Below are 25,287 nucleotides of genomic sequence, written 5' to 3' on the forward strand. Positions count from 1 at the left end.
TGGCTCAGTCAGTTAAGCGTCAGCCTTCGGCTCAGATCATGATCCCGGGGTCCTGGGATCAGGTCCTGCATCGGGCTCTCTGCTCAGTGGGCAGCCTGCTTAAGCTCCCACTGCTTGTGCACTGGCTCTCTCTCTATCTCTTCTGACAAATAAATAAAATCTTTAAAAATAAATAAATAAAATATATATATATATTTTTTTAAGATTTTATTTATTTATTTGAGAGAGAGAGAATGAGAGATAGATAGCAAGAGAGGGAAGAGGGTCAGAGGGAGAAGCAGACCACCCGCTGAGCAGGGAGCCCGATGTGGGACTCGATCCCAGGACTCCAGGATCATGACCCGAGCTGAAGGCAGTCACTCAACCAACTGAGCCACCCAGGTGCCCTAAAATATATTTTTTTAAAAGTGTCTAATCCCATTCCCCATTATCAGCTTGCAAGGAAAGTGATAAGCGAAAATACTTTATGTTTTTTGTGTAGAGAGGAGGGCTAGTCTTAGAAGACTTAAATAAAAATAGACATTTTCCAAATCGGCATGGATGTCAAGTCCTTAAAAAACTACATTGTGATTCTTGCTTGGAAAATGGTAGAGTACCTTATTGACTCTCATTTCCCCCCCCTTTATATCCAAACCCTTTTCCATATAACTAAGCATTCTCCCACTGAAGATATAGTGAAAGTCTCCCCCCTTTCACTTTGGGCTCTGCCATGTGATTTGCTTTCACCAATGAAGGTTAGCCGACTTGAGACATTAGGCTTGGCATGCACTTGGAGGTTGGGTTTCCCTTCTTTGCAATCACTATAGGAGTCCTATATCAAGGCTACCATCACGGGGCCCAAGAGAAGAATGAAAGACATCACGCCCCAGCTGCCCCTGCTGCCCCACAGATCACCAGGGAGAAGCAAAGCCACACCCCCAAACCCAGAAAAGATCAGCTTCTGGAAGTCTAGACTGTCTGCAGATGCACAAGATACGTGCTTATCGTTGAAAGCCGCCAAAGTTTTGTGTTATCATGTGGCAGTATTTGCCTGATACAAATACCAATATCTTTTTTTTTTTTACTGGCTTTCTTCTTCCTTCTTTTGACATTGTGCATCCTCCTCTGCTCTAATCTAGACAGCATGCTCATGTAAAAAAATGACTGGCTTTGGAGTCACGGTCCTGATTTTGAACCCATCCCACTAATGCTAATAAACTGAATAAGCAACTTCGCTCCTTTCAGACTTGGTTTTTTTAATCTGTGAAGTAAGAATAAAAATACCTGTAACACCCTTTCATGGGTAAGTTATGTTAAGCATCCAGCATACAATGATCAGATTATACTCAACAAATGAGTGGTAACTGACTGGAAGGGATTACAAACAGAGAGAGAACAGGTGACTCTTTGTTCATTCTATTCCCCGGTCCCTACCCCTCCTATCCCATTCCTTTCCCCTCAAACATGCTCTTCTTAGGCTCAGAACAGGTCTCTCATAGTGTGTTCTCTCTGACTCCAGTACTGTGATAAAGATGGTCTTTCTCATTCTCTTCCTGGCTATACCCATTCTCCAGGGACAAGTCATTGTAAAGAGTGATTTTTATGTTCAGCTTTCCGGTCGTCTTTAAGGTATGTCTCTGTATTTGTGTGTATATAATATTAGCCTGGTCTTTCATGGGAGGCATTTAATCCATTTATATTTAATGTAGTATTTATATATTTGGCTTTTTAGCTACTTGATCTATGTACCTTTTTATATTCTCTTGTTGCCTTCATTTGCATTAATCTTTTGCAAGTTCATTATTTTCACTCTATGAACTTGTCAGTTATACATTCCTTTACTGTTCTTTTAGTGGTTACCCCAGAGATCACAACATAGATTATTACTGTCTAAAAAAACACAGTACTTCACCACTTTCCCAATAATGCTAGAACCTTAGAACATTTTGACTACATCCACTCTCTCCATCTTATGCATTATTGACAAATATTTTGATACTCATAAGACATTATTTTCATATCAGTATTGATTTATATTTATCTACGTGTTTACCTTTCTGTAGCTTATTATTTACTGTATTTCTATATTTCCATCTCTTAGTCAACATTGCCAGAGGTTTTAGTCATCTTTTCATAGAACCAGGTTCTTTACTTTGCTAATGTACTTTTTTGGTCATTACTTTCTTGTAGTTATCTCCTTTCTATGTTATTTTATTCTTTTACTTAAAAAATTCTCATGGGGCACCTGGGTGGCTCAGTCAGTTAAGTGTGTCTGCCTTCGGCTCAGGTCATGATCTCAGGATGGAGCCCCAGGATGGAGCCCCATGTCGGGCTCTCTGCTCAGCAGGGAGCCTGCCTCTCCCTCTCTCTCTGCCTGCCACTCGCCTGCTTGTTTTCTCTCTCTCTCCCTCTCTGTGTCAAATTTTTTAAAGATTTTATTTATTTATTTGACAGAGACACAGCAAGAGAGGGAACACAAGCAGGGGGAGTGGGAGAGGGATCTCAGGGTCATGAGTTCAAGCCCCGCATTGGGCGTGGAGTCTACTTTAAATAAACTAATTTTAAAAATTTTTAAAAATTCTTAAGTTGATCATCTAGCTCATTAATTTTTTAGCTTTTCCTGTCTTGTAACCCTCTAAATACCATTTTCACTGCATTCTGCATGTATTGATTAACAATATTAACATTTTGTTTTAGTTCTAAGTATTAGTAAGTCTGTATGTGATCTCTTCTTTAATACAAGAGTTATTTAATGCAAGAGTTTTTTATGTGGGCATTTTAAAGTCTCCAAACATAGTAACTTACAATTCTTGTTGTTGCAGGTTTTCAAATAAAATATATTGTGGTCAGAGAACATCATCTGTGTTATACACACTTGCTATTTGTTGAGACTTTACTACACTCTATAGTAGCAATTATTTTAAGTGTCTTATATCTGTTTGAGAACATATATTCTATAATTGTGAGGCATGGATTTTTACTCCCCATAATTATTAAATTGTGTTGTACAAATATGTATCCTTACTGGTTTTTCCATTTGCTCAATCTATCAATAACCGGGGGAGGTGTATTTAAGTGGATCACCAAGGTGATGGATTTGTCAATTCTCCTATTTAATTCTACCAATTTCTGGCATATAATCTGAGGTGACTTCGTTGAGCACATACAAATTTAGACCTATTATACTTTCCTGGTGGATTAAACTTTTAACTATGTAGATGCCTTACTTCTCATCATGCTTTTTGTATTAAAAAACTTTTGTCAGGGCACCTGGGTGGCTCAGCTGGTTAAGCGGCTGCCTTCGGCTTGGGTCGTGATCTCAGGGTCCTGGGATCGAGTCCCACATCGGGCTCCCTGCTCCGCCTTGGCGGGAGGCCTGCTTCTCCCTCTCCCGCTCCCCCTGCTGGCGTTCCCTCTCTCACTGTCTCTCTCTCTGTCAAATAAGTAAAATCTTAAAAAAAAAAAAAAATTTTGTCAATATTAAAATAATTCCCTTAGCTTCTTTAGGTTAGTATTCTCCTGGTAGATTCTTTTCATTCTTTTACTTTTAGTTGTTCATTGTTCTTATATTTTTGTGTGTCTTTGGTGTATAACCTATTGCTCCAACAGACTTTTGAGCTCACCTTAATAATCTCTTTTATTTAACCAATATTTTGTTTGTTTTCTTCACGTATTTGGGCTTTCTGAAACTTTTAGATGCTTATTTTTTGCCTTTCTTTGGACAATATGAGTTACTTCCCTACTTTTGTTTTTAAATTCTTATTTCTAATTTTCCCTCCACTATTTAGAATATTACTTACTCCATTTCTTGTAATGAGTATCCTTAATATTGCACAGTGCATACTTAATAATTTAATGTAATAATTTATTAGTGCATACTTAGTATCCAAAGTTAACCAACATCTTATAGCTTTTGTCCTGAACAATTCATGAATGCTAACACACTCAAATTCTGAGCACCCTAACCCAATTTACATGCTATTTCTATTCTCTAGTACTTTGTCCAAATTAGAGTCGTTGTAGAAGAGGGCCTTTCAGAATATCTCCTCAGAGTTAAAGAAGGAAGCAGAGATCTTCTTCCTTTGTTTCTGGATCCAGTTTTCTGCTTTTGTATTGATGTTTCCCGGCTCATGGTTAACTTATCACTGTTTGGGTACTTTCTTCCAACTGCTCCCCAGCTCTTAGCCTTGAACTGCTTCTTGGTAGAGCTTTTGCAGAGATTCAGTAAATGAACTGAAGGTCCAAACAGTTGCTGTAGTCCTCTTGCTGAGATCGTTCCTTGGTAAGTAGTCTCTTGGACTCTTCTAAGGGATCATAAGATGTACAATTAATGGAGGAATAACAACTAATGGAGGAACCACAGATAAATGTGTCCAGAGCAGTAGTCTTACAGGAAATCCTGGGAATTTACAGTTTCAATGATCTTTCTGTACAAATGGCCTTTTGAAGCCTTTCATATTCTGCACGGATCATTACTAAGATTTATACTCTATTTAAATGAAGATTATTATTTTTCATACACCTTTGCAGAGGATTGGGTCTTTTTGCTTCAGCTACCTATTACTTCTGCTTCTGGAAGTCTTTATATAAGTTCTGTTCTTTAGCTCCCAGTTTCCACTGAAGAGCCCCTGTCCTTACAAATAATCTAGTCTGTGCTCTTTTTTAAAAAAATCAAATTGCATTCCCTCTTCTCCCTTTTTACCTGAAACTTCCATGAACATACACATACAGTAATAACAGGAACTGTTCATTATAGGATACCCTTACTTTTGCTGCCCTGACAAGAATTCTTTGTTTCTTATTATTATTATTAAGGATAATTTACAATGACTGATATCTAAGGAGAGACCAAAACTTGTCCTTGCCAGCTTCTTAGGGCTTCCCCAAGGAGGAATCAAGTTATTCCACGTAAAAGGAGATGTGTTCATCAATGTGTCTGAGAACATTGAATTCTGCCAAAGCAGATTAGTGAGTACATGGGTAGGGCACCCATTTTTTGGCTCTTAGTCTGTTCCTCTCCCACAAATCAGATTAATGGGTCAGTTGGCCAACATCACTAGAAATTTAAGGAGACAGAAAAAAAATTTTATGTATATTTCTCTCAGGGAAAGTTATTGTGGCTGGAAGAAATACTTTGGTCAGCTGAGGGAGATCTTAGAGGTAAAACTAAAAAATATCTGTGTGGAAGACTACCAAATTATTCATGTACATGGCATATAATAATTCACTATTTCTCAGGACAGCTTTTGTCGTCCAAAACCATCACAGGGTCAGATTAACTCTCATCTGGGTTGATGTCCTTCCTGGGAGCTTGGTGAATCAAAATGGCTTAGGAAGGGGTGCACACTAGCTTATTTTCCTCATGCAAGGGGGCGATCTAGAGGTTGTTGCTCTGACATGAGGCTTGGAGTGAATGGTCTCTGCCAACTTTGCAGGACTCAGTGGGGTGTTTCCTTGTTCACCATTTTGCTGCACCGTGAAAAGAATGCATGTTCTATTAGATCCTTCTGTTGAGTTGGGCTCTGGAGAAAGCATTTTTTAGCTTGCTTTGGTTCTAGTACTTTGAAGTTAATCTACCAAATGAACTCTCCATGGGGTTCATCAGAGTTCACTAGATTCTGCTCTAGACTTTGAGGCCTAAGTTCCAGATAATAAAAATATATTCTGCCTTGATCTCTTTCCATTTATTTCTCTTGGGTAAGTGAGATGGAGAAGAGGCTGAATATTCCTTGGTTATTCCTAAACTAAATGGCCAAGAGCTCAAATATTATCATTTTAATTTCATAACTCGATTAGCTTGTGCCTTTATTTCCAACAATCTACCAATTTCCTTGAGTTGTTGATTTACAGTACTTTATAGCTTCCTCCAAATATTATCTTTAAAATCCTGCCTCTTCATTCTCCAGAAACTTTAATTTAGTATGGTATTCAAGAACACCAGTATTCAACTGTTTACAAAATCCTACAGGGAACCCCTTAAGGGTAACCTGTGGCCCAGCACCTGCCCGTTCAGCTGTAGTCTCTTGCTCACTGCAGGTTCTTGCATAGGCCCTTCTGCTGCAAACCTCAGTTCTGCTCATGCTCAGGTTTAGAAGACAGTATGCCCCTCCATGAACCTCAGAAAATAAAGTATTTTATAAGCAAGCAGAGATTTAGTGTCAGCATATGAAACTTTGCTGGGGGATCGGCAATAAAAGAACTATTTGATGTTCCAACAAACTGGACCAGTCTCTCACTTTTCCTCATGTACAATTCTCTTGACAGTTTCTCACTTACTGCACTAACCAGGTAAATCAGTGAATAAAGTCACTGTTCTGTTAGAACAAATTTGCTCTGTTACCTCCAGAATTGTATCAGCTCCCATAACTGGTACGAGCTAGGAAAAATGATCTCTTGAGGCTGTATTTCACCCAGCACAAATATGCTTCGACTTCAGATCTAGGGTTCAGAAATGTCTGTCCATTAGGAGTGTCTTCTGCAAACCACAGGCATAGATCTTACCTCAGTATGCCATCTATTCGCTTTGGCTCTGCTAACCATGACCGGCCTCAGGGAAAACTACTTTGTACTCTCTGATGTCTTTGTATGTATGACGTTCAGAACTATCTGGAACCTGAAGCCTTGGGAAGTGAGTAAAATGGAAAGTTCCAGAAACCAGGGAACGTGGCTGCCGGTGTTACATTTATTTATTCCATATGTGTGTATCTCCAGGACAATGACTGACTGGTATCAAAGCCAAACTGGTCAACTGGAGTATCATCACTGACCAAAATGAGAATTGCCTTGTTGAGCTGGTAGGGCTGAGGCCTTGTTATCCCGCCCATTTTCTCTGTACACACTGGCACATAATGGACTGAGAAACAGCTGAAGAAACCATGCACAGAAGACAATCTCCCTTCTCATGCTTTAATCCCATACCCTGTGCTCCACTTACGGAGGACGCTCATCCAGTCCTTGCCACTCCCACAAGCAGAGCAGATGAGGTTTGTAATTATTCAACCTCATCTCCAAGGAACCTTTATCAGGCAACAGAGATCCTACTATCAGGTCATGAGATAATACTATTTAGTTCTTAATTACATAAAAATGAGATCACATAAGAAAAAGCAAACAACGCAATTACATGAAAGCCATTTACTCCTGGTAAATTCTTCAGGGTCCCAGGTGCTGGGGTTCATAATTTTCCCTGATATCAGAGAACCAAGGCGGGGATGACAGGGGCTGGGTGTCAGTATAGTCTTGATGGCCTTAGCCAGCAGCAACAGCTTTTAAAAATTTTGCTCCATAATTTGGTCTCAGGTCTTCTCGTGTTCTTCACATAAAGGAAGTGACCCAGTCAATCATGACTCTGTAATTACTATAGTACCTATGTAAGCTGACATGGTTCCAAAATCCCCTCACAAACCCATGTGAAGAGGGCAGGAGGGGTGGGCTTGTACACGTGTGGGAATGTAAATGATTTCATCATGGTTTAATTATGCTTTAACTGACTCCCCCAGCACCCAACTGTTGCGTCTCACTTTTGCAGAAGTGCTAGGGGCAAAACCAAGAGGCTGGTAGAACACTAAGAAGGGTGGGCAGGAGTATTCTAACAGGAAAGCACCCCACAAGGAAAGAGGCTTCTGACTAGGTCCTCCTTTCTAGCAGGGTCTGGCACCTGGTATTTTGGCAATGGATAAGGGAGCAGCCTGACAAGGTCCATGGGAAACAGCCTCGAGGTTTTCCCCCATCAGACACTTCTCCCATCTCTCCCCAGGATCAAAGGAAAGTGCATGGTGAAGAAGTGAACCAGTGAGAGATCTGTAGTTATCCCGTGAGTGTGTGGCAGAGCCATGAGGATGCAAATCTCCGGCCTTGAGTTCAGGGCTGTGTGCTTTAAGATTTGAGCCCAGTAAAGACAGAATCCTAGAGGCCGGTCCCTCACCATACCTAAAGGGCTGTCCTGGGCAACTTTATACTTGAGGCTGTGAAGCAGTCTTTAGGATACGCGACAGCCTATTTTGGGCAAAATATAATAACCACAACCTCGGACGTCTTCTAAATCTCCTCCTTCACACCCATGAGGTAGAGGCAGGAACACTCCAGTCAAGGAGAAGCCTCCACCCAGGTTGTACTTTGGGCAAAAAAATCTCCTCAAGGTGTAGAAGAAGGTTGAGAGGTTCTGCCAGGGGGATTTTATTTAGCTGTGGGAAGAGGTGACGTAGATCTGGGCAAGTCAGGGAGACTCCCTGGAAAAGGTCTTCCCGAGCTGACAAGGGGCATCTCCTCGCCCGTCCCCGGGTGAGGGCTGAATGCAGACCGCCTCACACGGGAAGCTAGCTAGGAGGTCTTTTCTGAGTGGGTCCTCTGATGCCTGATTAAGTGATAGCCCCTGCTGAAGCTCTTTCCACAGGTGGGGCACGTGAACGGCTTCTCGCCAGTGTGGGTTCTCTGGTGCCTGACAAGGTGGTCCCTCCGACTGAAGCTTTTCCCACATTCGTTGCACCGGCAGGGCCTCACTGAGGCGTGTCCTCGCAGGTGCTTGGCAAACGCCGCGCTGTGGCTGAAGCACCGCCCGCACTCGCTACAGAGATACAGCTCCTCAGCGGCGTGCGTCTTCCGGTGTGCCAGATACCGCCTGTGGTCGCTGAAGTCCTCCCCACACTCTCCACACAGGTAGGGTTTGCCTCCGAGGTGGATTCTTTGGTGTGTTGTGAGCACAGACTTCTGGCTGAAGCTTTTGCCACAAATAGTACAGAAGAAGGGTTTTTCTCCTGTGTGTGTCCTCTGATGCCGGACAAGGTCTGAGGTCCAGCGGAAGTGTTTTCCACAATCGTCACATCTATAGGGTTTCTCAACAGGTGGAGTTCTCTCAGCCTGGACCAGAGAGGAGGTCTCATCCAAATTCTTCCGGTTTAGGGGGAATTTATAAGCAGTGCCCATTTTGTGAACCTTCTGGTGCCTGGCAAGATGCGAGCTGCGCGTGTAACTTTTTCCACACTCCATACATTTATAGGGTTTCTCTCCTGTGTGAGTTCTTAGGTGTCTAACAAGGTGGGAGTTACAAGTGAAACTTTTCCCACATACAGGACAGTCATGGTGTCTCCCTAACAAGGGGTGGATAGGCATGGTTTCCCGAAGATTCGATAAACTATTAACTTGAGAAATATTTGTACCAAATCTTCTTTCGTTAAGTCTATTTGGATCATCCTCAAAGACTATTTCCCAGTCTGGAGTCTGGTGGATTTCTGGATCTCCCAAAATAGATCTGTGTAGATCTTCCAAACTTAGATCTTCCTGCTCAAGATACTCTTCTTCATCTTCACTCCTATCTCCTGTAGAGAGGGTGAGAGGAGAACAGGGGAAATTATAGAGGGGATGATGCCTTCCACACAACGGCGGGATTTTTAAACTGTCTTGGGAAGGCAAGACCACACAGAGAGAAGCCCGTATTTCATAACTGCAGAGGCTGGGAAAGAAGGAAATAACTGGTCAACTGATTTCTGGCATGTGCCAGGCACTTTCTTATATGTTATCTCATGCTGTCGACAAGCCTTGGTGGGGACAAAGATTATTATCCTCATTTCACAAATGTGGACACTGAGGACCAAGAGTTTAAGTGACCTGCTTCATATATGACTACAGCTGCATTCCAAAGTTCCCATTTTTTCTCTTTCACCATCTTACATTACATATCCCTCACACGAATGATGGGAGGGGAAAGAGGAGGATGAGGACAGAAGAATTTGGCATTCAGAGGGAGACAGGGGTGATGGCCAACAGGTTAGAAGAACCAATGAGAGGGGCACCCCAGAGGGAGAGGGGAAGTGCCAGCTCTGTGGGGGAAGATGCCTTTTGTCGTTCCTCACCTGTGTAGGTAAAACTCAGGATTTCTGGCTCTTGAGGCTCTTGAGGCTCTGGGATATCTGGGACCAAAGGCTCTTCCTCTCTAACGTGGGAGATCTCATCTAGTCTGGGGATTGGAAATGCTGCTCAAGAGAGGGAAAGCGGGACATTACGATTGGTTCAGCAATTCCCTGTGTTAAGAGCAGATCTTTGCCGTTGGGTAGACTGCAGAACAAATGGACAGCCCAGTCAGTGGATCCAATCTGGTCTTTTTAGCTTGAGCACCTCTCACCAAATCCTGCATATTTCATGCCCTTTGTCTGCGACTCGATAACCTAGGACCGCTAATGCTCCCTCTTTCCCCGTATTCAAGTAAGCAGATCAACTTCTACTGCTTGTTTCAAAACTCACACACTACCTCAAATACACTAAAGCTATATATTATAATTTTATTCTCTTATTAGAAGCTTCCAACCACTTTCTAAGCATTTCCTCTTCCCTTTAACTTGGAAGGATATCGTCTTGCTTATAGCTCATCCTTCAATCTCACTGGGGGGGCAGGCGTAAGAGAAGCATGGTGCATACAGTCTAAGATCTAAGACCCCCACAATTTCCAACAGGAGAAAGACCTCTGTGCTCAGAACACCCTAGAAACACTTGAAATTCCTTACACAAAGAGACCACAATTCCACAGTCTTCTTCCAAGACATATTCTCCATAGAACTCTTTCTGTGCGGGATCCAGATCGCTCCACTGGTCCTGGGAGAAGCACACAGCCACGTCCTTGAAAGTTACCAATCCCTGAAACGACACAGGCTTCAGTTAAAAAGGGGCACTTCCTGGAGCCGCCCACTTAGTTCCTGGAATGAAGGTTACGCCCGGAGACAAAAGGAACACACACAGGACTCCGGGCTCCCTTCGGGAAATCTGTGGTACCCTCGGCTGCTGCTCCCCAACTTCCTATTTCCTCCTCTGGGCCCCCCGGTCCCACTGCTTTCTCTCAGGGCGAGCCTCTGCTCTTCTTCTTGAGCATATGGGTTAACATACAAGAAGTCTTAAAAGTCCTAATTAACTCCCTATTTGATGCCTTAATGCCACGTACATTTCTGCAAAAATTCACCTTTTCTGGAAAGCTCTCCCTAACTGACCTTCTCCAGGGAACCCCATCCTCTACACGGCCGGCAGAGCACACACAGGCCCTTTTGCTGCAGCTAGACTACAATCTGAAACCACAGATGCTTCTTTTCCTTTTCTCTCCAGCCTCTAGCTTAGTTTTCGGGCCCTATTTTAAGGGATTCCTATAAGCCGTGGCCTGACTGAGTGCAGTCCTTGCAAGAGGACACCACACAATTTCAGAAATCATTTCTGCAGCAGTCAGCCATTCTTACAAATGACTATCAAGTTTACTCCTAAAAAAACCAAGAAACAAGCCTTCCTTCAGCAACTTCCAGGTTGACTGGAGAGTTCTAAAATAATCCTATTTTGTTAGTTCCTCTCTCTGGGCAGTGGCAAATAAAGAGGCTCTGGAGCCTGCAGATCCAACTGAGACTATGATAATTCATCCCATTCGATTCAACTCCTGCTGCGGACACGTCTAGAACTGAGAACTTAAGTTGGCGAAAGGAGGCTGCAAATTTGTGTCCTGTCTGACCCGTTCAGTATACAGCTAATGCCTGATGGTTCTTCAAATTCTCTGAGGCACAGAGGGAAACTAGAGCACACCTGTGAAAGAGCAGTAAGAAGGGCAACCATCTCTGGGTTTCCAGTGTTCCTCTCTTCAGGAAGCTCTGGGTCCTGGGACACTGGAACCTCTACGACGAAAAGAATGCGGAGATCAGCAATATGCAGTGTGCCCATGTAAGTGGCCAACAGCCGACTGGCTCTCATGCTCTTTGGTAGGAATCAGGAAACTGGCCCAAGGGCAGCTCAAATCATCCCAATGCCACCATCTGGAACACTACTGAAATGCCAAGAGAACAACCACGGATAAAGCTCGGCCCAGTTTCTGGGGGACTCTAGCTAGTACTGTCTCCTCTCAACATCCTGGATTCTGTGATTTATTCCCACTATGCTCCACACCTAGCCTCCTTAGTAGAGGGGAAATATCCCCCTTCCCACGCTCTGCCCGTCACAATGCCCCGCTTCTGCTGAGGCTTCCCACCGCTCTCCTGCAGGGGCTGGAACTCCAATTCATGGCACAGGCTCTGCTCTTCTGGTGGCCCCAGATCGGGGCTCTGTATGGTCTCCTCACGGGACGCCTCGGGAGTCGAGGTCTGCACAGGGTTCTGCAGCTCACTAGGTGACTCGGGCTCTGCTTCCGGATGCACCGTCTCCTCTGACAGGACTTCCTGGCCATGAACATGGACAGTCACCTGGGAATAATTCCAATTTCCAGTCAGCATGGAGTCAAGAGGAAAGTCTCGGTTGACATCAGGGCTTATTTTCGGAGAACCTGCCAACAGAAACACTCCCAAAGAGTCCCAGATGAGGAGGGGAATCTCCGGTTCCATTGGGGCACGCAAGAGTTGTTGCAGGTTATCCTCACCAGGACAAGGCAGGGACGTTTGGATACTGCACAGCTTCCTTACTCCCCTCAACCCTGCCCCTGTCACCCAGGGCTCTAAGACACCCATCCTTCCCATCTCTACCTCTCCCACCTGTAGCTCTCTCCTTGTTGTTTTTGCTTCCCTGTCTTATGGTCCTGGGGGAGGGGGAGTGACTGAGAGTCTAGAACTTTTGAGGAAGTCACAAAATTGGCCTCCCCAGGAACTGGAGGTTCGACAGCCAAAGAAAGGAAAACCAAAAAAACCATATGACCCTTGAGTGCTGAGATCCCTAAGATGGTCCCTAGGCAGGTGTTTCAAAAACCAGAAAGTCACACTCACTCACTCACACAAACACACGCAAACACACACCTCTGCCCCTTATGGATCTAGGTGCAACCTGAAAGCACAGCCAATTAGTTTTAAAGGGTAAATGATGGGGGCCCTGTATGCCCTACCCCCAAATCCATCCTTCCAGCAAACAAATAGTCCCCCTCCACATCACATAGATCAGGACTCCCCCTCCTCACCCACCGCCTTGGTCTCCTGGGTTGTTTCTGCAAACCCTCCACCAGCGTCACCGCCTCCTCGCCACTCTCTGGCCGTTGGCCCCGCACCCAGCTCTGCAGTTCTCCAGGCAGGACGGTAAGGAACTGTTCCAGCACAAGCAGCTCTAGGATCTGCTCCTTTGTCCGCCTTTCTGGCCTCAGCCACTGATGACAAAGTTCTCGCAGTCGAATGAGAGCTTCTCGAGGGCTTGCGGCTTCCTGGTAGCGAAAGCGCCGAAAGTTCTGGTGTGAGGTCTCGAGCACAGGGTCATCTCTCTGTAAGACAGACTCTGGCCTACAGGTGAAATCATCTTCCAATTTCACCATCAGAATTCCCTCTTCTTCCCAAAGATCCTGGTCCTCTGGTTCCAAGGCTGTAGCCATTGTTTGGCTCTCGGGGGGGAGGGGTCTCACACCATCTAGAGCTCACACTGTCATTAGCCCCCAGTCTCAGCCTGGGCACCTCAAGGAGTTTCTCCCAAGGGACCTGGGGCAGAGAAGTAGAGACAAACATCAGTATAAGCATGAGATTATACACAGGGAAAATAGTTCTGAGTTCACTCATAACCCCGCACACATAACACTTCCTTACACTATTAAATCCCCTGCCCTCAATCTCCACAACCATCAGCTATAAATAGATTTGGCTGAAATCGGATGATCTATGCCTCAAGTATGTTCTCTTACCCCTTGTCCTTGGCCAGGTTCACACCCCATAGAGAAACAGAAAAAAACTGCATCTCTTCTTCAAGAACCCTGTGAACCTGCAAGGAGAATGGAGAGGACCACGGACGCTGCTCATGGCCTGCTAGAACACGTGGTACTGACCACGTCACACACACGTTTACACACACACCAGGAGAAGAGACGCATCCGCCAGGCTGAAGCAGATGGGGAAGCCTTTATAAAGGCTCATTCAAACTGAATTAAACTCAATATGAATTCCTCTGTAAAATGGGGACTCTCAGAGATTTGAGGGGCAAATTGTGTGAGGTAACAGTCAGGAAAGCCCCTTATACAGCGGCAGGCGCACAGGCACCCCTAAGAGCAACCTTCCGCTTATTAAGATATCTTAATGGGAAGACCTCCAGACCCTCAAACCCAAGTGTTCAAAACTGAACTCATTCTGCTGACTCCCAAATCCACCCCTCTTCCCAGGATCCTGTCTTGGCTGAGATCATCACTAGCTAAGTAAACACTCAACTTTGTAATCTTTAGACTCAATTCTGATTCTTTCCCATTGCTTACAGTCCATTAAACCAATTCTACCTCGTAAGCCTCTAAATCTCTTTCCTCCTCTTTGCCACAGACCGCTTTAGTTTGGGCCTTCAGCTCTCGCCTGGACTATTGACCTAACTTCCTAACTGGGATCCCTGCGTACTCGACCATGAGTAAAGGGCAGCATAATTATGGCGAAGCTTTTGCAAAATAAGTATCGCTCAACACTCTTGTGGATACTTGGGATTTAGTCAATGTAGGCAACTCTATCTTTAGAAATGCTGCATGTGGTCCTGATGCGTGTGATGGTGGAGGAACACCTAGGGCGTGTAAGGTAAGGAGTGAGTCTGGTGTCAGGGGTTAAATCTGGGCTGTACCGTTTAGTAGGTGTGAGGCCAGAGTTAAGTTCCTATGCTCCCTATGCCTGTTTCCCCATCTGTGGCATGGAGGTAAGGATGGTATCCATCTAACAGCGGGACTATGAGGATTAAACATATCACCCTCTGTCAAGTGCTCAGAAGAGCAATGGCAACCCAATGTTAACTATCTTTCTAAATTATAGTCCCAACTGCACCGCTCAGCATTTAAAAATACTTCTGTTAGGGCGCCTGGGTGGCTCAGTTGGTTAAGCGACTGCCTTCAGCTCAGGTCATGATCCTGGAGTCCCAGGATCGAGTCCCACATCGGGCTCCCTGCTGAACAGGGAGCCTGCTTCTCCCTCTGACCCTCCCCCCTCTCATGCTCTCTCTATCTCATTCTCTCTCTCAAATAAATAAATAAAATCTTTAAAAAAAATAAAAATAAAAATACTTCTGTTAGTAAGATCAGCTATAACATCCTTGGCATGGCACATGAAGCTCTTCACCATCAGCCCTCAGTTGATTTTTCAAGCCTCGTATCCTCCCCTTTGCTGGGTTATCATGGAGCTATCATGGGTGCATTGCTGATCTTCCAATCGAAAGGGGGTGTCTTTTCAGGACACCATGCCTGTAGGAAGGCTGTTCCTTCTAAATGCAATGTTCCCACCCCCCACCTCCAATGCTGCACGGTGTGTTCCATTTCTTCACATGGCCCCCTCTTCTTCATTCCTATGATTTACACCCTAGCTCCTTATCAGTTCTTGTCTGGATTACTCCAACTGCCTCCAATCCTGAGCCACCTGCCTCCAGGTTTGTTACCTTCAAGTTACCAAGAACAGTATCACAAGAGTGACCGGCACTCTTGGCAAATGTGATCATGTCCCTTCCCTATTTAAGATCCTCAACCATTCCTTGGTCTTGTAAGTGAAAAACAAACTCCTAAGTATTATAGATTAGGCAGACTTTCCTTTCGCCCTCCTCTTCAATCCTTCTGAACACACGCAGCGCGCGCGCACGCGCACACACACACACACACTGCGTATCCCTGTGAAGCACACACAAATCCCATCTCTTTGGCTTCAGAACATGTTGTTCCTTCTGAGTCTTTACCCTTCATTAGGTGAAACTTTACTTCTAAGACAGCTCAGACTTCATGTTTTCTGAGATGTTTTCTTTGATCCCGTTCCCCTTACCCTTAAAATGGTGAGAAATCACTGTGCTTCTGCAGCCACGTGGGCACACCTCTATCACCACGTCTGTGGTATCGATCCTGGGATACCGCGATACAGCCACTCGTTAAGCTTCCTAAGAAACACCTTCAAGTTTCCAACATGCATAATAAAGTGCACAGTAAGGGAATTTAAATGAATAAACTAAAGTTTTCTTCCTCTTTTTTATCAGGAAGAATCCATCTTTCCCTCCATTGTTTCTACACTCTTTTTTATTCACTGATCTTGTTAATCCTTCCTTCTAAATGTCTTTCCAATTCATCCATCTCATCTCCACTTCCATTCCCCTGGTTGAGCCATTATGAACCACTGAAAGGTATCAGTAGGACCTTTTAAAAACATGACCGTCTCCTACACCACACTGGTATGTAACGGACACTTGTATGTTGAATGAATGACTTTGTTCAAGTCATCCCTAGTCTTCCCAGTCCTGCCCCCTCCAGACCCCTCTCCACATGCAACCTGAAGGGTTCTTCATTTTTCAGTCTTTTGGGGCCTCATTACCTCAGCCTCAGATCCACCTTCAAGGTTAACGATCCGCTCTTAAGAGCTGGGTCTAATTAGATGCTGCCCATCAAACTGAGTTTAATTTCAATGACCCTATTATTTATTTTTATTAACTGTATCTCAAATGCCTTTTCATTCATTCATGCTCTTATTTCTCTTCCAGTAGCCTCAAATATCCACTACCTACTTTCATAGTCTGCTTTACAGAGTTCCCTCATTTCTCGGTCTTTATGTGGTAATTGTCCCACCTACTCAATCTGCAGTCTCTACCCCATGGTGGTCTGTTTCCTACACGGTTTGTGGTTTTTAAAATGTTATGCCTATCTTCAGTGAGATTGTTTTCTTTGGGAGTTCTGAGAGAAGACAGAATCGATAGAGTCTTTTGGCTTAATGAAGGGATCTCAATCATCTTCAAAGTCTGAGAACCCATGCCCAGGAAAGCAGACTAGAAGCTCTCCTTGTTTCCACGGAGCACTGGCTACCAGAGATTGTCTACTATGGAGTCTATAAAGTCTGCATTGACAGAAGCATTCCTGCTCTCGCTCTCCAAAGACAAAGGAACAGTTTTACCCTAATGCTGGCCCACATAAAACCTGCTGTTTCTAAATCTGCTTCAGAAATCATCAATTGAGGGGCACCTGGGTAGCTCAGTCGTTAAGTGTCTGCCTTCAGCTCAGGTCATGATCCCAGGGTCCTGGGATCGAGCCCCGCATCAGGCTCTCTGCTCTGCAGGAAGCTTGCTTCTCCCTCTCCTGCTCCCCCTGCTTGTGTTCCCTCTCTGGCTGTCTCTCTGTCAAATAAATAAAAATAAAATCTTTAAAAAAAAAAAAGAAAAGAAAAAGAAATCATCAATTGAGGTTTCCATTGCTTGTTTTGGATTTACTTTGGCAGCTCAGGAAGAGATGAAGGCAAACAGATCAGCAATAGCGCGATGAAGGGCAGAAGAGGAGTCCCTGGTGGGGCGAGGGATGGGAAGGAACCGGAGGCAGGCGGTGCAGTGAAGAAAACTGGGTTAGGTATCCAAGGATGTGTGTCCTAGCCCCACACCCTCAAGTAACTGGAGCAGCTCTAAGGGTTCCATGACATAACACACACAAGAGCCCTTGTAAAGGGGAAAGCCCTCTGCAGAGAACTACTCTCCTAACTCACAGGATTAGCTGAGCTCTGTGAGCTTATGAACTAAAATGTGCTGTGCAAATGTCAAGTATTAGAAACAGAAAACGGACGTTGTTTCATTCTAGGTTCCTGGGATATGCTACACTGCCAAGTCTGCCTGCAATTTGTTGCCCTTGGCATTCTAATACCTTCCCTCAGTGTCTGTCCTTGGAAGGGTTCCACAATGAGAGATAAAACTGAAGAGGACTATATAGAGAGACTGACCCCAGGCCAGGAAGAGAAAGAGACTTGGTTCCAGAAGGCTCTGAAACAATGTCTGCAGAAAAGCTTCAGAAGCCTAGGGATGGGTGCACTCCATGACCTAGTCTCTTTGAGTAAGTGTTTCTAGGATGTATGGAGCAGGACTGGGGAGATGTGGAAAAGGTAAGAGCTTTCTCCGGTCTTTGGTCCAACTACCTCTGACCCTTATCTGAATGTGTCACATGCCAGTGAAGGCCGTAACTACATTCTATTGACAAGAACAGAAAACTGCAGGCATTAAAAGGATATATGGTTCTCTACCTTAAAATATGACTACTTGGGGAGAGCTTTCTGGATCCTAAATGACAAGGTTTGTGGTCATATAGTATCTACCCAGTAGAGAGAGACTGATCTATTTACTGGCAAATAATCTTCAGTAGTGATCAGAGAGGTTCAAATGATTATGTTTAGCAGATACCTATTTCCCTTCCTGCCCCCAATTTTATTTTTTACCCTAATGCTGCCCCATAACCTGGAAATCTGGGTAGGTCTGTTCTCTGGGGTTAACCAAACCTTCCAACTGCTCTTCTCATTGTTCTAGAATAGAAATCAACTAATAAAAATTGTTAACTGCCCTGTTCTAATGCTGTATTCTTCTTTTTTAGAGAGGGAGAGGGAAGAGAGAAAGGATGGGAAGGGGTAGAGGAGGAGGGAAAGAGAGACTCTCAAGCAGGCTCCACACTCAGCATGGAGCCCAACACGGGGCTTGATCTCACGATTCTGAGACGAAATCAGTCTGTTACCCAGATGTCCCGCTGTCTTCTTCTTTAAAACTAAAGATTATCTGGTATGATCCTTCTACTGGAAAGATGATCTTTTACGGTTAATTATCCTGTATACAAGTGTTCACCCATGCTTTCCACATAATGGTTCAGGGCTTTGGAGCCCTGAGTTTGAATCCCTCTCCTCATTTACTGGCCACGGGACACTCCCTGTCTTGGTCTCATTTTCAAAATGTGGCTACACTACCTCCCTCCCATGGTTGTTTTAAGGAGTAAATGAAGTAACGTATAGAATCACTGCAGCAGAGAGCCCAGTACAGAGTAGATGCTCAATAGATTTTGTTCTCTTTCCTTCAAAGTGCTTTAAATCCTTTTGGGAAGAAGGCAAGATTTAAATGATAAACAGGCAAACAGTCCTTTATTTCATTCATCGTCATTCCAAAAAATTTTAAATGCACAGGAAAAATCTTGGCCTGTTTACTGTTATATCAAAAGTAAAGTGTTAAACTGAAAGAAGAGTCCTTGCTTTGAAAGACTTATCAGCTAAGATTAAGAGCCTTGGAACACAGATGGGATGGAACCTTCCAGCCAAGTTCTCCTGCCCAAGTCCTATCAGTGGCGCTTCTCCTTACCAGGGTTGCAGTCCTGTCTCCTCCCTCGAACTGGGAAGAGGCAATCTGGGGCAAGCCCAGTTAGTATACCTACTAAGTCCCTTGAAAACTTAACCCAGAAGGCTGGAGAAATGAAAGGGAAGGCATTCGCTGACTTTTGGCCTTCTAACAAATCATGATTAGTATGCTTCAAACCATGTTTAAAAACTTTTATTTTTTTAAGATTTTATTTATTTATATGACAGGGAGAGAGAGACAGCGAGAGCAGGAACACAAGCAGGGGGAGTGGGAGAGGGAGAAGCAGGCTTCCTGCGGAGCAGGGAGCCCGATGCAGGGCTCAATCCCAGGACCCTGGGATCATGACCCGAGCCAAAGGCAGACGCTTAACGACTGAGCCACCCAGGCGCCCTAAAAACTATTTCTTTAAAATATTTTTGTCGGGGCGCCTGGGTGGCTCAGCTGGTTAAGCGTCTGCCTTTGGCTCAGGTCATGATCCCGGGGTCCTGGGATCGAGCCCCGCATCGGGCTCCCTGCTCAGCGGGGAGCCTGCTTCTCTCTCTCCCTCTGTCTGCTGTTCCCCCTGCTTGTGTGCTCTCACTCTCTGTCAAATAAATAAACAAAATCTTAAAAAAAATTTTTTTGCCATTTACATCTTTCCTTCATTAGATTCAGCATAAAATATCTGAGTAGCAAGGGGAGAAGTGGCTCAAAGCTTATTACAATAGGATTCAAAGAAACAGGGTAAGTCGGAGTGAGGGGGAAGACAGGAAGAAATAAACCCAGAGGCTAAATAAGTAGTGGCGGTGGGTGGTACAGGGAAATCAGGGGAAAGCCAAGACACGAATATCTTTTGCCCTGAAATTCTGCAGACTCTGTGGTTAGGATCAAGGTATAAAGTGGGTATAAAAATGTCATTGGGAGTAAATGTAAACACAAATAATGTGAAATAAACTATAAAAACCGTTAACAATTCACTTTATTATTTTTTTTAAAGGTTTTATTTATTTGACAGAGAGAAAGACAGCCAGAGAGGGAACACAAGCAGGGGGAGTGGGAGAGGGAGAAGCAGGCTTCCTGCGGAGCAGGGAGCCTGATGCGGGGCTCGATCCCAGGACCCTGGGGATCATGACCTGAGCCGAAGGCAGACGCTTAACGACTGAGCCACCCAGGCACCCCACAATTCACTTTATTTTTAATTAATGTTTTTCTAGGTGTGTATCACAGGCCCAGGAGGCAGTGCTGGATGTTGGTAGTTCTGCCTTTGGAAGTAGGTGATCTGTGTTCTACCTTCTCAAGATGTGTCATCTGGGAACTGGGAATGACTTTCCACCTAAAGGCAGAGAGCTGGATCATCTTTTGAGAAACCATCTTGCTTTTTGATGGTGATAGAGGGGCTTCGAGAGGAACAAGGATACAGTGCTTCTTTATTGAATACCTAGGCCATGATGTATTAGCTAAGATGGTGACAGGCATTTACTCAAGACTTCAGATGGGCTAGAGGCCACAGACAGATTTTCAAGTCCAGAATTGAGTATCTGGCCATCCTGATGATATTGGTTAACGTTCAACATGAAGCTAGGCTTTTAAACCTTAAGGGTGACCTAGAGGTGGTCAATGGCTTAAATAAAGCAGGTCAATCTATACCCCTCAGTTTAAAACAGAACATCACAAATGAATCTGAAGTGGGAAAAGGGCACCCTTCAAACCTGACACCCACCCTGATGACGGTGGCAGCTTTCATGTGGCAGGCAGAGTTAAACTAGCTGTACCTAATTCATTACTACGATGAACATGGTCAATGCCAATCATATGGACAGTCAGAGGAACCATTATTTAGCGAAAAACAACAGGATAATATATTTTATAACTAGAGACTGACCTGAGGAGTAAACAGGGATAATTCAGAACAGTCAATTCAAGAGTCATGTATTATGGCTTGTTTTATAACTGATATTGCCAAAATACTCTTTGCTTTGTGTCTAGATGACTTCCTTCTGGCATTGCCCGAGGCTCCCTCGCTTATGATGAGATGATAAAAGATGGGACCCATGCCTATGGGACCAGAGGAATCAGAGGAACAGCAGTCTCCACTGCAGATTAAATCATGGTACAAAGAGGGCCGCCTGGGGGGCTCAGTCGTTAAGCGTCTGCCTTCGGCTCAGGTCATGATCCTGGAGTCCCAGGATCGAGCCCTGCGTCGGGCTCCCTGCTCCGCGGGAAGCCTGCTTCTCCCTCTCCCATTCCCCCTGCTTGTGTTCCTTCTCTGTCAAATAAATAAAATCTTAAAAAAAAAAAAAAATCACAGTACAAAGAGTAGAAGGCATCCCAGGATGGCAAGGACCTCTTTATTCATTTTTATATTCTAAGTGCCTAACACTTTGTCAGATGCTTGGTAGAAAAGACGCTCAGTAAAACGTGTTGAATTTTATTAAGCTATTTCTCTTACTCCAAGTTGGATACGGATGCACTAAAATTCAGAATCAGTGGGTGCCACGGCTTTGGTAATAAATCTCTCACGGGGACAGTTATAGGAATTTGGCATTGGCATTCATCCCAATCGCCTGGGGGAATCCGGTGGCACAGCCATATACTGCTTTACAATGTGGCACAGGACTAGTGGAGAAAAACTTCCTCAAAGGGAAAAAGAGAGCAGGGGATATGATTATTCATTCTACAAATATCTACTGAGCATCAATTGTGTGTGCCACACAAACCAAGGTCCAGGCGGAGAAAGAAGAAAAAAGCACTGGCTCTGACCTTAAAGAATTTAATAAGCAGTTAAGTAGCAGGAACTTTAGCATATACTAGCAATTTGTAGCAAAAACCTAAATATGGATATAAGCTATATGGTCAAAACGGAAGCTCCTATCAAGAGAATTAAGAAAATCAAGGGGAAAATTCATCAATATTTCATCTTCCACTTGGCATAAGATCACTACGATTTGGAGGTTTGTTTTTTTTTTTTAAGTACGCTTTCTTAATTTTAAAAACGAAAGAACTCAGACCTAAGTGGTTAAATTATCCATACAAGATCATATTACTAGTTTCTAACACAGAAGTACACACACAGGTCTTTTGATCCCCCAAACCACTGCACTGTTTATGTGAAGGAGACTGGCCAAAGGCAGTGGTTCTCAGTGTGAGAAACCCAAACCAGCAGCGCAAGCATCTAAAAACTTGTCAGAAATGTGCAGATTTTCAAGCCCGGGGCCCAGACCTATTATCAGAAACTCTGGGGGTGGGCCCAGCAATCTCTTCCACAAGCCCTCCCTTCAGGTGCTTGAGAAGCATAAGTTTGAGAGCCAGTACCTAAGGCAAAGAAAGTAAACTTGAGGTTCAAGCAGAAAGCATCCAACTTTTCCAGTGCTGGCCAAATTTACAGGAAGGTTTGCAAAAGTCAAAAGAGTCTAGGACTGTTTTATGCCTGTGCAAATTAACTGGAAAAAAATGTAAACCTGTAACTTACCTCATCTGTATAGTTTGTAATGCCCAAGAGTCCCTCACATCGTAGTAAACCTTGCTGTGCCCTTGAAATGACTGTCTACTGCAATATAGTATTTAAAAGAGTGCAAAAGGGGTACAGCTGGAGGAAAAAGGGGGAAAGATTATGAATCCCAGGTATTTGGTCCTAAGAGGAAAAATCCCCTTCCTCCCACCAACCCTGCCCACCCTCTTATACTAGACTCTATCAGCAGAAAGTTACCCAAGACGAATGGCCACAAACCCTAACTGCTTGGTTGTCACATACTTCCCACCAACATGCCTCCCAATGGCTTCCTCACAACCTTTCTGAAGTGGCTTTCTGGATCAAGGCCCAGGGGGGTGACTTGGAAGAGAAGCTGGGAGAAGGGAAGGGGGACTCCACGAGCTTTCTGTGGCTCCTGAGTCAGGCTGCCCTGGGTGTCACCTGCAGTGTGTGGACAGAGAAAAAGCAACGGTTCTCACCCTAACCTCCGAGTGAGAGCCTGAATGTGACAGTGCTCTCCAGGACCAAGGTGGTCAAAGAACAGCTAGGCCTAGGAGCCCACCTTTGGGGTGGTCAGTACAGGGACCAAGGCAGACAGGGAAATCAAAGCGCCTGGGAGACAAGAATCTCCAATGCCAGAAAAATAAAAATTGGGCTGACCCCTGAGAGAACACAGAATATCCATGGCATACAAACTAACAAACTTCTGGTCAAACCAGACAAGCAGCAGAGGCCTATATACTCCTGCTGTGGGTAACGGTGGTGTTCAGAAGTGCCAAAACTGGCTGTGAGGGGTTGGGGGGGGAGGGAAGTTGCAAGTGGAGACAGAACCTACTAGCTTGAGGGGAAGCGTGGGGTCGGTCACAGTGGCAGCTGAAAAGCCACAGGCCAGACGGTATCCAAGGGTGATAAGATCACGGGTGACTGTATCTGTATGTGGGGGGGTGGGGGTTGGTGGTGGAGAGAGATGGGGCTTGTCTGGGCCGGGAGCCTGCGGAGGATGGGGTGGAGCGGGGGGTAGCTCTTGAACAATCTGAAAGACCGGGTGAGAAAAAGCTAGGGGAAATAAAGGGGCCTAGACCACTCCTCCCTCGGTGCCGGGGGGCCACTTGGCGCGGAAGCAATGGGAGGTACGAACTAACTGCGTTTCTACAGGCCTCAGGAGGGGGCGGAGGGCGGTGGCTGCACCGAAAGAAGCCCGGAGCGCCATCTACGTCCCCAGAGGTTCGAGCTCCGGCCACCAGGAGCCCCGGGGACCACAACGCCCAGACCCCCTCACTACACCGCCGCCGCCCCTTCTTCCAGGACAGTGAGATTTCCCCACGATCTGGGGGGGCGGGGTCTCAGACCTCTCCCCCTCTTCCCCGCCCTGCCCGGCTCAACGCGATCCGGCCCGGCCCGGCCCGGCCCGGCCCAGCCCCTCAGCACTCACGGCTCCGGCAGCTCCGGCAGCTCCTCCCCTGCCCCGGCTTCTCCCCCACCCACTCCCGGCCGTAGCAGCGCCGCCGGATCCGAGCCGCGCGGGGCCTGGCGGGTCGGAACACGTGGGGCCTTTGCGCCCGGAACCGGAAGCTGGGCTTCGCCCCGCCTCCTCGCGGCGCTGGAGCCGCTCTAGGCAGCGGGAGGTTTGGTCTCTGTGGGCTCCGCGCGGGTGGAGGCTCTGATCGCCGCGGGGACCCAGCGCGGAAAGCCTCAGGCCATACCGCTTCCGCCCGCCCCTCCTGCAACCCGGGGCCTTCAGTTTACTCACACACCTGTTTCACCGCTTTTGATCTCTGCTTTGATTTTGGAGTCTGTAACTCTACTTGTTTTTCTTGATTGTCCGCGAAGCGGGGTAGCAAGGAGAGCCGTTTGGGGTTTGGCTCTTGCATTCACCAGCAGTTGTGGGGCCTCAGGCAAACCCCTCTACCCCTCTAGAGTTCAGTGTGCTCTTCTAAAATGGGTGTAATAATACCCTTGCTCTGAGAGCTAAGGGATACATTGCATGCGAACTCCTTGGAACGTAGTAGGAGCTTAGTAAGAGAATAGTTATGGTATCCTGTTCTCTTCGGTTTTCCTTGGAGCATGTCTTTGTGTTTCGTTAGGACTGACCTCCCTGATCTCATTTGTTCAGTTTGTCTCAGTCAGTGATCTCTCCTATTTTCCTTTTTATTCTCCCTGTCCCTTGAACCCCCTAAGTCACCCCTCTCCACGTGCCATGAGAGGGCCTTCTCTCCCCCCAACTATGTCTTACACGTTTCATTTTAATAGGACACATTGCTGGGATCAGTCTATTGTGTTTGAAGCCAAGGTACTCGTTACTTTTGATGGAGGGGCAGGAATATACGGTTCGTGAAGGTCTACTGTGTGCCAGATGTTCTCATTATAGATTTCATTTAATATTTTCAAATATTAAGTTCATAAATGATACATAAATGTTTTTCTAAACATTTCAAACATTGCAGATAAAGTTAATGACCTTTTACTAATCCTGGCTTCCTCATCTATCTCACCAAACGTTTATTCTTACGTGTTTACCTTACTTTTTCTATACTTTTACATACAATATACATATATATTCATAGAAATCATATAATATTATTTTGTGTGCATATGCATATATGTGTGGGTTCATGTTGGATTCCTTGATTTGCTATTTTCTCCTAGTATTGGGCCTTGGAGACCTGTTCATAGTACATACAGATCTCCCTTATTCCTTCTGCTTTTTGCATAACATTCCATTATGTCACTAGCCATCTCCCTATGGGTAATATGTGTTGTTTATAATTGTTACTATCACAAACAATGCTATAATAAACATCTTCTTCATGCATACATGCAAATGTTACTCTGGGACAAAGAAAAAATGTTGCTGGGTCATAGGT

At 45.1% G+C, this 25,287-nt stretch overlaps 1 protein-coding gene across 5 annotated transcripts; it reads right to left on the minus strand.

Annotated features, from left to right (window-relative positions):
• Positions 1-4,510: 4,510 nt before the first annotated feature.
• Positions 4,511-23,962, minus strand: ZNF202 (zinc finger protein 202). 5 transcript variants are annotated; one of them, XM_032427982.1, is made up of 8 exons: positions 23,856-23,962; positions 22,424-22,540; positions 12,878-13,382; positions 11,966-12,176; positions 11,527-11,615; positions 10,476-10,605; positions 9,828-9,947; positions 4,511-9,293 (listed from the first exon to the last, which is right to left on the minus strand). In XM_032427982.1, the coding sequence occupies exons 3-8, from the start codon at positions 13,277-13,279 to the stop codon at positions 8,299-8,301; spliced, it is 1,947 nt and encodes a 648-aa protein (XP_032283873.1). In that variant the 5' UTR covers positions 13,280-13,382; positions 22,424-22,540; positions 23,856-23,962; the 3' UTR covers positions 4,511-8,298. The 5 variants fall into 5 exon arrangements, with proteins under 5 accessions (XP_032283873.1, XP_032283874.1, XP_032283872.1 ...); XM_032427983.1 differs by lacking the exon at positions 22,424-22,540; XM_032427981.1 differs by lacking the exon at positions 23,856-23,962 and having other exon boundaries at positions 22,424-23,827.
• Positions 23,963-25,287: the final 1,325 nt, after the last annotated feature.

The sequence above is a fragment of the Phoca vitulina genome, unplaced genomic scaffold, assembly GCF_004348235.1.
Source record: "Phoca vitulina isolate PV1807 unplaced genomic scaffold, GSC_HSeal_1.0 scaffold38, whole genome shotgun sequence".
Lineage (NCBI taxonomy): Eukaryota > Metazoa > Chordata > Mammalia > Carnivora > Phocidae > Phoca > Phoca vitulina.

Bases quoted from the DNA above. Each gene is read 5' to 3' on its own strand.
- ZNF202 (XM_032427983.1), bottom strand. From the start codon at position 13,279: ATGGCTACAGCCTTGGAACCAGAGGACCAGGATCTTTGGGAAGAAGAG. The intron at 9,948-10,475 runs GTAAGGAATTTC...TCTCTTGAGCAG, and splicing joins TGGAATTGTGGTCTCTTTGT to CATTTCCAATCCCCAGACTA. The intron at 9,294-9,827 runs GTGAGGAACGAC...CCCTCTCTACAG, and splicing joins CCTGAGTTTTACCTACACAG to GAGATAGGAGTGAAGATGAA.